We start from the raw sequence: 15,206 nt of genomic DNA, 5'->3' as shown, positions 1-15,206 counted from the left end.
AGCGGAGGGGACATTATGAATCCGATCGCAGATTTTTGAAATATTGATATTAAAGACGCTGTAAAGCGTCTTCGGCAACTTGAGCATGGCCCGCAATGACGTCTAAACACGGTTCCCGGCACCCAAAGTGTTAATATATTTTATACTAGGGGTGGGGGAAAAAATCGATACGTATCGCGATACTTTGGAGATGTATCGATACAGGGACGCCAAGTATCGATATTCAATTATTCATAAAAATAAATCGTATAATTTTTTTGTATAAGGAAGTTGCATTGTTCATTTCAATACCTGTAATATAGTACAGTAGTCCACACACACACATATGTGCATTCAGTTAAGTTGGAATATGACTGTAATACAAACAGTTCAGTTTGTCAGGTACATGCAACACAGATTACAGTGTTTACATCTGTCTGCTTGAGAAAATACCATGTTCTGCAATAAAATGATTGAAGTGAGATGAACAGACTGAACCTTATTTTATTAGATAAAACATGTTGACATGTTTTACTTTGCAGTTGAAAAAAGGTAATAAATAAAATTCAGCGTATCGTGATATATTTAGTATCGCGATACTATCGTATCGTGAGGTCTCTGGCGATTCCCACCCCTATTTTATACCCAGTTTAATCTCCTGTACATTGTGTATTACTATTGCACTTTAATGTTACATTTGCACTCTGGTTGCATGCCAATCATTGTACTGTACTTGTGCTGTATAATAACAATACATTTGAATCTAATCTAAACTAGTTAAAAACAGACTAGACACAGCAGATCAATGTACCGGTAACTCTATAAGCGCTAGACAGATATTGAGCATCATTATATAAAATGTCCGGTGTAATAGCGGTGTTGTAATGAATTTATTAGTCATGGGAAATTTCACAAACTGTGCTGTGACATTCTTCCTTCACATGATTCCGACAAATCCACACGCAGTCTAATGCATTGTCAGCAATTCACTTCAGCCATCTGGTGTCATATGCAGTTGTTTTAACTTGATTGATTTTGAATCCTCAAACAAATGTCATATGACTCTGTTGCGTTTGACTATGTATGCTAGCACTGAAATGCATGCCACATGCTCTCATGTTGTCTTGTGTTGTAAATGCAGCGCATCCTTCCTTCACAGTGGTGCGTTCCATGATTCAAGCATCCTGTTAGAACGGCAAGGCTTCCTGTCCCACTTCAATACCACCAATACCACATACTGTAGCCCAGGTGTGATCAGGCTAGGAAGCCTTGTTTAAAAGATTGCTTGTATGTATGTTGTTACATAACATGCATGACATGAAAGATGGTCTGTGTGTGCACAGTACACGTGTGTGTGTCTTACATACAACATAGTCGGTGAGCTGGATTTGAACTTGCAGCATTTCAAGTACATGGCGGCATGCACCTTGAGCGTCTAGGTTCAGTGTGTGTAGGTCATATAGAGGTCTGGCCGTAAAAAAAAAACTCTTACTTTCAACACGGCTGGGATATGAAATATTATGACGGAACACATGACCCTAAGAATGATGTCATAGCCCATGCTGTTTTTACAGTCTGTAGTGTACTCAATGTATCAGGTGGACCGGACTTCACCGCTGTTTGTTTGCTGGGCGTGTAAGTGGCTGAATAAATAGCCTACGGACAGCAGCTAAAACGTACAGCCTCGACTGTAGTTCAGGTACCTTCACTGTGTTGATTACATATAATAACTTACTCAGTCAATGGAGATCCGGTTAATAAAATGTATTAACTCAGAATGAAAGGATCAAATACAAAGGTAGAGAATATGGCTTTGGATGGCTCACACCCAGTGACCAGCTTTGACACCAGGAGATAAGAGAGCTATTCACAGGAAGAGTGCTTTATACCCAGGGGGGGGGGGGACAATAAACTGGGGATTTGAGTAGAAGGGACAGAGAGGGAGGAGACAAGCTCCTACATGTATTTCCACCACAACTGTACTCTCCACGATGGCTATGGGATAGAAGACGTCAATATCACAATAATCATAATATATAACCATATCTGCATGTATGTGAAATCAACTGCGTGGTAATGTAAAGTGTGATAAAACTGAAACAGCAATTTTCAAATAATATTCCCTCAAATATTTCAGATCAGATTTTGTGAGAAATCTGTAATGTGACTAAAGGTACTGTAGGCCTATACTACTGTATGCAGTTTCGGGGGAGGGGACTTTTTGCATTTCTTTTCACATTTGCATGAGCTGCAATTGGTGTACAAAACACATGTACTATACATGTGATCCTTAGAATTATTGTGTCTTATGTCATCATTAATCAAAACAAAAAATCATTTTGAGACCATAAACCAAACGTAAGCCTTCTTTGAATGTTTGTAAACTAGATTTGCAGGCCCTGTTGATGTAAAAACAACCATAGTGAGACGGCAGATTTTCAGGTAGATTTCTAGCTTCAAACGGTCTTCCAGTGACCCAATCTTCCTCTTGAGAAGTTTGTTTATTGAGTTGTGAAAATGTACCTATTTTTTTCTTTTTTTAATAATTATCTTCAGTTTCAAATCTGTCTCCCAAAGCTGCATAGTGCCCCTTTTTAGGTGTGTAGCGGTACACAAAAACCACGGTACGGTACGTACCTCGGTTTTGAAGTCAAGGTTCGGTACGGGTTTTCGGTACAGTGGGGGAAAGTTTGGCTTTCCATGTTCCACTCAGGGGTGATGTAGTGTGCAGTAATGAATTGTACTTGTAGGGCTGTCAACGAATATTCGATATTGAAATTAATAATCGACTTGTAATTTTTTTTTAAATAATAATAATAAATATATTAGATTGTGAAAAAAACGCCCCCGGTGGGCGGTCGTTAGTGGTTAACATACCGTTGTATTCGTTCGGTACACTACACAGCGGTTCGTTACGGTACGGTACACACTGAAACGGTTCGGTTTGGTACGGATACGTGTACCTTTACACCCCTAGCACCTTTTAATGATCAATTCAGATCATATTATTTAAAACACTAAATTGTGTTCATTCACAATATCTCCATCACGATATGATCTCGTTGAAAATCACATGGGAAGATGTGGTAAGACCTGCAATAACCATCTGGTGTTATGAAATAGACACAACACCTCCACCTAGGCTATTACTTAATTATGAAATTACAGTAAACTGTTTCCTGGTACAAAGGCTGACCGTGTTAGTAGGTTGAGTTTGTCAGATTAGCACTGATCTAGAGTCAGTTTTCCCCTTTCTAGGTCATTATGAATCATTTATGGCTGACCCAAGCTTTTATCACTGCCGTGGTAATGGATGTCAAATTACAATGCTTCTTTTTATTTGTTTGACCACTCATTTGCATGCATGCATGCGCGTGTGAGAGAGAGAGAGATTCTAAGGGTTTGACAAACGCAAGCCTTTTCTAACTTTCATAACTGAAAATACCTGTACATTTTAGCCAATGTTTACAGACATTACAAATGTAAAACGATACACTCAGCATTAAACTCGGGTTTAGTTGGCTACACAGTCTATCCTTGTATCAAGAGCTCACTCATTCTAGGAATCTAAAAATATAATTCACTTATTTTTATATAGTAGTACAACTGTATAGCTCGGTTTACATTTTTGAATATGAACATGTTTCTCTGAACAGCAGAGCCGCTCCATAGACGGTGAATAGTGGAGCAACCCCTAGGACACTATGACGGTACCCATGGTTAATTCACTGGGATATATGGTACATTTAAATAAAACTCATTTCGATATAATGGCTCAAACAAGATTTCTCTGAGCCTGCAAAGTCGGCCACTAATTATTCAATTGTCAATAGACCGTAAATGGCCGTGCCAACTCAAGTGTCACCTGATGACATCACATAGTTTGGATGCTCCGACTTCCAGCTTAGGGAGAGTTGTCTAATATGTTTATTTATATTGTCTTATTAACTGTTACAGTTTAGTCTCAGTAAAGGTCTCAGCAGCAGGCTGTAGTGTGTACAGTATAGATCTCCACCCAACCTTGTTATTGTTGTGGAAAATCTCATCTGGTTTTTATCTCAGCCCTGTGTTTATTTCACAAGAGGTGAGACGGTGAGTTGTTCATTAGCTAACACGGTTATAGGATGGTTGCCCTTCTTCACACATGGCCGTCTCTTGTCTGTCCACACAGCGGCCATATAGCTTTGGTGCCTTGGTGTCTGTGACTCTTGGTTTCTACTTTCGCCCTGTGGCTTAAACATGCTTTGCGCTGTAAGCCATTTTGAATATCTGGTGAATATTCAGTGATGTAGGCCAGTCTCTCCACCTCTCCCCTGGTGGGAATGCCAGTCTCTACCTCTCCCCTGGTGGGAATGCCAGTCTCTACCTCCCCCCTGGTGGGAATGCCAGTCTCTCCACCTCTCCCCTGGTGGGAATGCCAGTCTCTACACCTCTCCCCTGGTGGGAATGCCAGTCTCCACCTCTCCCCTGGTGGGAATGCCAGTCTCTCTACCTCTCCCCTGGTGGGAATGTCAGTCTCTCCACCTCTCCCCTGGTGGGAATGCCAGTCTCTACCTCTCCCCTGGTGGGAATGCCAGTCTCTCCACCTCTCCCCTGGTGGGAATGCCAGTCTCTCCACCTCTCCCCTGGTGGGAATGCCAGTCTCTACCTCTCCCCTGGTGGGAATGCCAGTCTCCTCCTCTCCCCTGGTGGGAATGCCAGTCTCTACCTCTCCCCTGGTGGGAATGCCAGTCTCCTCCTCTCCCCTGGTGGGAATGCCAGTCTCTACCTCCCCCCTGGTGGGAATGCCAGTCTCTACCTCTCCCCTGGTGGGAATGCCAGTCTCTACCTCTCCCCTGGTGGGAATGCCAGTCTCTCCATCTCCCCTGGTGGGAATGCCAGTCTCTCCACCTCTCCCCTGGTGGGAATGCCAGTCTCTCCATCTCCCCTGGTGGGAATGCCAGTCTCTACCTCTCCCCTGGTGGGAATGCCAGTCTCTACCTCTCCCCTGGTGGGAATGCCAGTCTCTCCACCTCTCCCCTGGTGGGAATGCCAGTCTCTACCTCTCCCCTGGTGGGAATGCCAGTCTACCTCTCCCCTGGTGGGAATGCCAGTCTCTACCTCTCCCCTGGTGGGAATGCCAGTCTCTACCTCTCCCCTGGTGGGAATGCCAGTCTCTCCACCTCTCCCCTGGTGGGAATGCCAGTCTCTCCATCTCTCCCCTGGTGGGAATGCCAGTCTCCTCCTCTCCCCTGGTGGGAATGCCAGTCTCTACCTCTCCCCTGGTGGGAATGCCAGTCTACCTCTCCCCTGGTGGGAATGCCAGTCTCTCTATCAGGGTTAGAAATTAAAAAAAAATTTCAAGGGCTTTTTTTGCCCCCCTTAATTGATTTTCGGGGGCTTTTTTTGTATTTCGGGGGCACTGAATTTTTATGATAAACGGTAGGGGTGGGACGGTTCACAAAATGGACGGTTTGGTTCGTATCACGATTTTGGGGTCACGGTTTTCAGTTCGATATACGTAAATTTTTATTACACTCAAATCTAAACATGCTTCTCATTTATTAAAAATAAAATAAAAGGTTCACAGTGTTTACAGCCTTAAATAATGTTTGGCACACAAAGACCGAACTGACTGAAAAATATAGGCTACATTTGTCAAAGTATTAATTAACTTAGTGCAAACAAACAATATGCTCAGCCAGCACTAGACTTTCCTTTCTTTAATTAATATAAACACACAAAAACAATGTCAACCATGTTTAAATTCCCTGATTGTCAGTTGTTAATGGAAAGATTCGTTTTCTGCTTGAAATTATTATGTTTCTGTCTACATTTATTTAGACTAACATTATTTAAATATTGAGTGCAACTGTGGTGGATCCAATGTACAGTTTCTACGCCAAATGTATATACACTCTTTTTCTGGACACTTTTGTATCACAAACAGTACTGTATTTGCAAATCGGATATGTCATAAATGTATAGATGTAGCAGTACTGTCTATCTGTATGTCATGTATGTCATTATGTTATGATGAATTGAAAATGGGGGACCCTGATGTAAACAAGACGAAAGTCTTTCTCTGGTCTGCATCCCCTTAACAATTGTATGTATTGAGCTGTACTGTACCCATTCTGCAATCTGTTAATAAACTTTTCAATCAATCAATCAATCAATCAATCAATCAATCGATTACGTAATTCGGTGAGTTGGAACTATCTATGGGTTGGCGCCGGGTCCCCACGGACATTTTAGCGTGTGGCACCTTCAGCTCCGGTCACGTTAGGACATCAACAAGCAGGAGTTAGTAAAACACAGTTGTATGTTAGCCTTCTTGGATGTTGAATAAACGCCTATCATTGTCTTTAAACACCCCGCCTCTCCGACTCCCATTTCCTCCTATGCTAGCTAGTAGCTACGGTAACATTTCATTGACTGTACAGTAGTAGCTTGCGGGCTGCGTCGGGCTACCATAGTTAAAACGTGCGTTGTGTTTACAAACTGCTAACGATATGGCAAGATGTGTGTAGGCCTATGTAATGTTAATGGCTATGTTTTTAAAGTCGTAATGAAGATTGATTTATATTGTGCGTGCCATTTTTACACAAACTGACTAGCAACGGGCTGCAGTGCTGCTGCTGCTGCTGCCTGCAGCCAGTGCAGAACACCGGCTCCCCGGGCTCCGCCAAATGATTTTTTTTATTTGCGCGTCATCTGAACCGTACGATACACAGACGATCCATTACCGGATAAATATATATATATATAATTAGTAAACTGTCGGGGGCATTAAGTGCCCCCCTTAACTGATTTTCGAGGGCATTTTGTCCATTTTCAAGGGCATTATGCCCCAAGCCCCCGTTAATTTCGAACCCTGCTCTCTACCTCTCCCCTGGTGGGAATGCCAGTCTCTACCTCTCCCCTGGTGGGAATGCCAGTCTCTCCACCTCTCCCCTGGTGGGAATGCCAGTCTCCACCTCTCCCCTGGTGGGAATGCCAGTCTCTCCACCTCTCCCCTGGTGGGAATGCCAGTCTCTCTACCTCTCCCCTGGTGGGAATGCCAGTCTCTACCTCTCCCCTGGTGGGAATGCCAGTCTCTCCACCTCTCCCCTGGTGGGAATGCCAGTCTCTCTACCTCTCCCCTGGTGGGAATGCCAGTCTCTCCACCTCTCTCCTGGTGGGAATGTCAGTCTCTCCACCTCTCCCCTGGTGGGAATGCCAGTCTCCACCTCTCCCCTGGTGGGAATGCCAGTCTCTCCACCTCTCTCCTGGTGGGAATGTCAGTCTCTCCAGTGTCTCCACCTCTCCCCTGGTGGGAATGCCAGTCTCTCCACCTCTCCCCTGGTGGGAATGCTTACAGGTGTGTCAACAGCAGGTGACTAATGAGACGTCTCACTGTTAGACTCGCATGACAAGAGTGAAGAGGGAATGACACATTAAGGCAAGGTTCACTTTTCCACCATCCCATAGGAAATGGTTTAGGTGGTAGGCCCCCAAAATGACTAGTGTTTTCGCGGGGCGCGCGTGTCACGGATACGTGGTGTCAACAGTGTCGTCATAGATGCGCGCAGTAAGGCGGTTGTTAGTATCGGTGCATTTCTTTACACTGAGCTGAAATTAAACGATTGCACATAAATTAGGTAAATAAATATTAACACAGTGATTGATTGAATGAACATTTTATTAACAGATTGCAGAATGGGGTAGGGATGGGTACAGGGGAGGAAACTAACTTTTTGGCTTACCAGCCAACTGGCGAGTATCTGATTTTTTTTACCAGCCAAACAGATTTTTTACCAGACAAAAAAAATCGCTAATTGTGATAATTACTTCTTTGTATGTCAAGCTGCGTCAATGTTGTGTATGCATCTGGGTAGGCACACTGTGCCTTTAAGACAGCACGGTGGTCTTACGACAGTGCTGTGAAGTACCGTCAAGTGTTGTGGTAACGTCAGTTGGGTTGGTGTGCTGTTGTCTGGTTGAGCTTAGCTAGCCCCTTTCGTGACTGCGATGTGCAAGCCAGGGGCTTTTGAGCATGAAATAAAATGTCTAACCTTACGTCGTAGTCCGGTGCTTTTTCGGAAACATTATAGTCATAACAGATACACCTAGCTGGCTGCTTTGAGCACACGGGGCTAACGTTAGCTAGCAAGCAGCTATATAACGCTAACTAGAAGCTAACCACTGTATACAGTTCCAGTAGACAACATTACACCTCTGATTTAAATGTGTCCTTAGTAACTTATACTCGATGGTTGTACTAGGGTTGGATGCAGTTCCCCGTTGGTCAGTCTGTCTGTTTTCCATATTCTGCTGTGTTTAACGTTATCTGTTTGCGAGTGCTCCTGATGGCTAGCCTAGTAGTACCGCGGGACTTTTATTATTATATGTCCGCGGGTTGGCCAGTACTGCGCAAAGTTAAACGTTTATTAAACATTATATGTCCGCGGGTGGTCTTGTGCAGTGCTCTCGTGGCACTGTCAACTAAAGCGAACACTCAGAAGACGCGCACCGTTTGCCAGTGCAGTGATTGCAGAATGTTTTATTTTTTTGTATACTCGCCAGACTGGCGAGTGGTCTTCATGAATCACTCGCCAAACGTAAAAAATACTCGCATTTGGCGAGTAAAGTGGCCTAATTTCCTCCCCTGGATGGGTACCGAATTCGGTACTTTTGAGGTACCGAACCGAAACACGTCGGTACTACCGAGTATCGAATCAAGTGAGATACAGAAAAAAAAATTTAAAAAAAAGAAGAAAAAAAAAGAAATTTAAATTTTTTTTGTTTGTTTGTTACTTTTTTCTTTTCATGTCAACGTTCACACGCACAATATATGCTTACCTAGGATTTGACTTGATTCTACAACAAAGCAGTCGGAGCAATGACAAGCCGAAAACTGTCGAAATTGTAGTTATTTGAAGTTTGGATTTTTTTCTTTTTTACGACTGAGGTAGGTAAATTAAATTTCTTGAGACTAAAGTACCGAAAAAAAGGTACCGTTGGGTATGGGTATCGATTCACAGGTACCGGTACCGGTATCGGTTCAAATGTGAAAGGTACCCATCCCTAGGTACAATACAGTATGGCTCAATACACACAATTGTTAACGGGATGCAGACCAGAGAAAGACTTTCGTCTTGTTTACATCAGGGTCCCCCATTTTCAATTAATAATGAATTGTAAGTAAGGGTGCAATTAGCACCGTGCAATCCATTCTTTGTGGATCTAGCCCTGAGACTTGTTACACGCGATGCTAGTCGGTCTCGGAGTTGTCTCGGAATGGTTTTGGTAGCTTTTTTCTGCGTCTCTGTTGACCGTGCCGCACCACCGTTTTAATGTCTTAGTGAAGATTGATTTATATGAAAACCGATTTATGTATAATTTAGCTAGCTTGCCAACGTTATTGTGATTAAAGCAAACTTTAATAAAAAAAATATTAAAAAAATAATTGCTTTTAAAATATATATATATTTTTTTAATTCTTTCTGGAGGGGCGGGCTGCCCCGCCAAGGCAATGGTAGGGGAAACACTGGAGTAGGTGTGTTGCACTGTGAGACTCGTAGGCAGGTTTAAAGTGTAAAGAAAGATACCAACACCAAAGACTTTGGGATATTTTCCCCCCATAGAATTCAACCAGTCTATAGATTTAATCGCAGACATATCGGTATCTGCGTTTTTCTTTTACAGAACATAATGCAGGCCTTGACAGTGAGTGTTTCACTCGCATTTGTGACTAGAAATGGATGTATGTGAACTAGGGCTGCAACTAACGATTATTTTGGTAGTCGACTAATCTGTCTAATTTTTTCGATTAGTCGACTAATCTAACGATTATTTCTGTCACACCCTCCATCTCTGCTTCCTGTGGGCGTGGCTCCTTTTCCGGGCTCTTAGCAGACTTCTTAGCTTAACATAACAGACCGACAGTACGTTTGGGGGAACTAATGGGATAACTGGGGTTGCAACAAAAGTGCAACTAGGGCTAAAAATACAATGAAATAAAATAATAATAATAATAATAATAATAATAAATAATAATATATCCTTCTTAGCAGACTTCTTAGCTTAACATCCCAGGGAACTAATGGGATAACTGGGGATGTTGTTTGCACCTGACAAGAGTCTCAAAATCTGGGGTGATGGTAGACAAAGCAACTCTGAGGTCATGCTCAATGTCCAATCTGTTACTCTGCTTTGTCTTCAGCTGGACCAGAGCTGAGAAGCCACTTTCACAAAGATAGGTAGTGCAAAAAAATAAGTATAATTTTTTTTTTAAATGTGGATCTGCGTCGACGAGTTTTTATGATCGACGTCGTCGATTATGTCGACTAATCGTTGCAGCCCTAATGTGACCTGAGAAATTATTTAGAAACGCATGTGCGAGTAAAGATTATATCCTACAAGCGGATTTCCCCCCCTGCTGCATGGCCCAGTGTTTCCCATACAGCCTCTACTTGGGCGAATTCCAATGAAGTGCAATTGTCATTTCATAATGCACACAGACCAGCGCGGACCTTCAATTTTAGAAGCTATGATATCTAGCTATTCAGTTCGGCGTTTAACACAGCCCTGTGACAAGTCCTCTGCTGTGTGTGAGCCAGTGTCACTCCACCAACATCCCTGTGATGACTCCTGTGTGTGTGTGTGTGTGTGTCACTCCACCAACATCTCTGTGATGACTCCTGTGTGTGTGTGTGTCACTCCACCAACATCTCTGTGATGACTCCTCTCTGCTGTGTGTCTGTACAAACGTAGAGTCAGGGCGTGGACAACTAGAACAGTAGCTGTAGCTGATAAGAAAGGCCAGAGTCTGCCTCACATGCCTGGTCTGAGAAATTAGTTTGACATTTAACTCATTCAACGCCAGACCCGATGATAGTTGGGTTAACTCGCCGACCGCTCAGCGCCAATCACGAGTATAGTCGGGTTTTAATCGTTATTTCTTTTATTAGCGATATCCATTCATTTTCATCCATCCAGCCTGATGGATAGGGCTCTTTTCATTCTTGCATGAGGAAGGATAATAATGATGATCTAGCGTTGATTTCAGGAAGATTCGATAATCAGGTGAAAAATGACCGTGTTTAGTGTATTCCACTAAAGGGCTATTATCGCGTCTTTACCTGGAATGACTAAGAATCACCAAAACTATACTCATATTCAAAGCGGTATAAAACGGAAATGTACCGATGATAAAACAATCCGTTTTGTACATGTTGACTGCAAGCAACTCACTGATAATCGACGGGTGTATTAGACCCATAGTTATAATTTAAGATATATTTTAAGCACTCGCAAATCTCACAGTCCCCCCATTGATTAAAGCGGTGGCGTTCTAGCGCCCTCTCGCGCACTTAAACGATGGCACAGAATGAGTTAATGATTAAGTGACCTACCTAAAAGCACAGTCCACCTCACTCACTTGATTTGAGACTGAGGCGTGACTCATATGATACTCTGGAGGTTCCCCCTCCTCACAATGAATGTGCTAAAAACACTGGAGTCAATGAATGTTTACTGTATTCCTTCCAGCCTAACTACTGTTGAGAAGTGATTTCTTGCTAGGTAATGATTTATCACAACCACATTGGAGGTTATCACAACAGTGTCTGAAAGTCACTATGCTTTGTAGTGCGGCCTTTGGAAAGCACCTAACTGCATTAAACCTAAATGAAAGGCGGGAGTTCTGGGCTCAGACTGACTTTGATACACGGGCCACTCCAGCTCAGGGACAGGGCTGGTCTCGACGGACGTTTTTTTCCCCTGCTACAGTACACATTAAAGGGATAGGTCAGATGTTTCGACCCCTAGCTCTATTTCTTACTTACCAATGTTGATGTTGATCGGTAGAATCCTTTCTCGGCACAATCCATGCTGCTCCTCATAATACACTGTAGCTCCGGGCCACAAACCACTCACTGTAAAGTCAATGGGGTCAAGCTCCTTGTCTGTACAGGCTGCCTGACCCAATCAGTGAATCCAGTGGGCAGCCCCACCACCAAAAATGAGGAATAAATGGGGAAATCTTTTTCCGTCTCTAGTTGATTGACTGGGCTCTTGGTTAAAGGACTAACGCCAGACAATGGTTAAATATGTTATTTGCTGTGTTTTGTTGCTGTGAAAGGTTTGCTTACACCAGCGTGGTGGAAAGTAGCCAAAGCGGAATAACTTACTCAGTCAAAAGAGACCTGGTTAATACAGTTTATTAACTCGGTCAAAGTATCAATACAAATAGTCAGAGTTGGCTGGATGACTCTCCACGAGGTGACTAGCTGGGGCCTAACAACAACAACAACATACATACAACATGCTAACATGTCAATAATGAGAATATATAAAAAGCAAGTATTTCACAATATTTGCACAGCTCTCTGACGTCAGGATATTTAGTGAGTAGTATTTAGGGGTGGCATTTTTAATACTACTACCTTTTGTACTTTTGTAGTACAGTGTCTTTGTATTTTAACCTTTTAGTATTATGGATATTAAACATGCTGGCAGAGTACATGCATCCATGTTGTCGTGAACATTTTAATTAAATAAAGAATTTCCCTATCCATAGTCGCCGTGGGAAAAAATTTAATGAAAAATAAAATAAAATAAATTCCCTACCTACCCATGGCCTTAACTGACAACCAACACGAACCAAACTATTTATTTAGTTAGGCCTAGGACACCCGGAGTGAGAGAACCCCCACCGGATCATCAACATCTTTATACCTACAAAACTGAGAGTGGTGGGGGCCATAATATAAGGGTGTCATGACATTTTGGGGAAAGGTGGGGGAGGGTTTGTTGGGGTTAAGGATGAGTGTATAGTAGGAAGGGAAGATGGGTGAGGGAGATCAAAGAGAGGTGGTTGAAGGGAGTTTTATCTGCCACACCGGTAATGTTTGTTAAATCTGTCTTGGATTATGGAGATGTGATTTTATATACATGCTACTGCTTCCATTCTTAAAAGAACACACCAAGCTAGCTAGGCTAGCTAAGCTAGGCTAACATGCAGCCAGATCGCTTTCTACTGAACGCACAGAGAGGAAACTGGTATCTATCTTCTTGTCTCTATCTGAAGAAGACCATAAGCATTTCCCAAAATTTTGGCATGTTCCTTTAAACCCTTGGATTCTGTACATCACTCAGCCCTCAGAATTGTCACCGGTGATAGACAGTTATAGTACTCACCTTTTGTATCCTGTACAATAAGGTTGGGTGGTTCTCTCTGGCAGAGACGTGATTTGCACTGGCATCTAGTCTATTTCTATATAAAGCCATTGTTGGAGATCTCCCCCCTTATATCACTTCATTATTGGACTGGACCTCTGGACTCCAATGGATGTCTTACAGAAACCCTCAGTTTATACTAAACTTGAGAAATCTGCTTTTAGCTTCTGTGCCCCTGACACGTAGAACATCTTGCATTCTACCTTACAACTCAATACATTAGTATTCTTTGGTCAGTTTAAATCTTTAATGAACCACCATTTCACCCCAGTCTGCAGTTTTTTTAAATTGTTTTATTGATTGACTTTCTTGTTTTCCTTTTGTATTTATTGTGTGCTGTATTTGAACTCTGTGATTTTGGAGACTAAAGGTTGAATGAACGTGCCGTTGTGTTGCAGGACCCCTCCGTCAGACAGGTGACCCACTCTACTGAGACTGTGGAGCAGTTTAACCCTTTCCCTGCACATCCCACGGTAAGACAACACTGTCTCTCTCACACACACACACACACACATACACACACACACACACACACACAACCCTTTCACTGCACATTCCACGGTAAGACAACACTGTCTCACACACACACACACACACCTACACACACACCTACACACACACCTATACACACACACAACCCTTTCACTGCACATCCCACGGTAAGACAACACCGTCTCTCTCTCACACACACACACACACACACACACACACACACACACACACACACACACACACACACACACACACACACACACACACACAACCCTTTCACTGCACATCCCATGGTAAGACAACACCGTCTCTCTTACACACACACACACACACATACACACACACACACACACGCACACATATATACAAACAAGGGTATGGCGATACAGGACTTTTAATTAATCTTGATATCGATATTAATATTTGGGAAGCAAAATGACAGCTTACTGATAGATCAAGTTCAAGTTTCAAGTTTCTTTAATAGTTGTCATACAGAAGTACAGAATACTTTTATACAAAATGCTTCTTACTGTTACGCTCCAGAGACTGTGCTAGACAAGATAAGTATGAAATAAAATAGTATAGCATGTAATATAAGTCAAAATAGAAGTCAGTGTTCAGTATAGACATATGTACAATGTTCGATGCAGAATAGAAGTAACTGAGTTACCATACAATATACAATATACTATGCAATGTACTAATATACAATACTATATAGTGCAAAGCAGAAATGGGATGAGGTACAATTTAGGTACAATTTACAGTAAGGTGTACGAGTTGTAGTGCAAATCCTTTACCAATAAATATAAAGTGTGTTTAGGTGATCTAAAAGTGTGGAGAGTGGGTGCTGCAGTGTGTTGTTTGTTTAAAGTGAGTGTGCGCGTGTGGATGTGTGTGCTGTGTGCATTTGATGGTTGTTGCATAGTGTTTATTGTTCGGTGAGCAGCCTGATGGCCTGGGGATAGAAGCTTCTTCTGAGTCTTTCTGTGCTCGCCATGAGACTCCGGTATCGCTTGCCTGACCGCAGCAGTTCAAAGAGGCTGTTGTTTGGGTGGCTGGAGTCCTTGATGATTCTCTTAGCCTTACCCCTGCACCGCTTGTTGTAAATGTTCTGGAGAGTGGGAAGCCCCCCTCCAACTGTGCGTTCGGCTGAACGTGCCACTCTCTGTAGTCTGCTACGGTCTTGTGCGGTGCTATTCTGCAGAGAAGTGACAGATCAAATAAAAACATGGTAGATCGTATGACATTAATAAATAAAAAAGGAGCTTTAATGCTTCTCATTAAGTAAATGTACACATTCAACTGAACAGCTTAGCAAACACTACATCAAGAAGATGTGAAGAGGAAGAAACTCTGAATACAGTGTACATAGTTTGTACAGCTGTTTAGTTACACTTGTACATTGTTCACTGAGCTGTTCAGCTACATGTTTTACATTCACTAAACCCATATTCTAAAGCACTCTTGAAGCTGTTGTACAGTTGACCCGCCAAGCTTCCTTTTGGCAAATTTTTACTTCTTTCAATCAT

General features: G+C 42.6%; 1 protein-coding gene across 1 annotated transcript in view; it reads left to right on the top strand.

Annotated features, from left to right (window-relative positions):
* The window catches only part of LOC311230932 (secretory carrier-associated membrane protein 2-like), a 59,379-nt gene that overhangs the window by 6,617 nt on the left and 37,556 nt on the right, over positions 1–15,206 (top strand). Inside the window, exon 2 of the mRNA XM_084317381.1 lies at positions 13,581–13,655. Within this exon, the coding sequence (XP_084173507.1) occupies positions 13,581–13,655 (75 nt within the window). The remainder of the gene's footprint in view (positions 1–13,580; positions 13,656–15,206) is intronic.

This window comes from Notolepis coatsorum (assembly GCF_963971535.1).
Source record: "Notolepis coatsorum genome assembly, chromosome: 6".
NCBI lineage: Eukaryota > Metazoa > Chordata > Actinopteri > Aulopiformes > Paralepididae > Notolepis > Notolepis coatsorum.
Note: the sequence above shows the minus strand (reverse complement) of the source record. Positions and strands in the feature narration are given on the sequence as shown.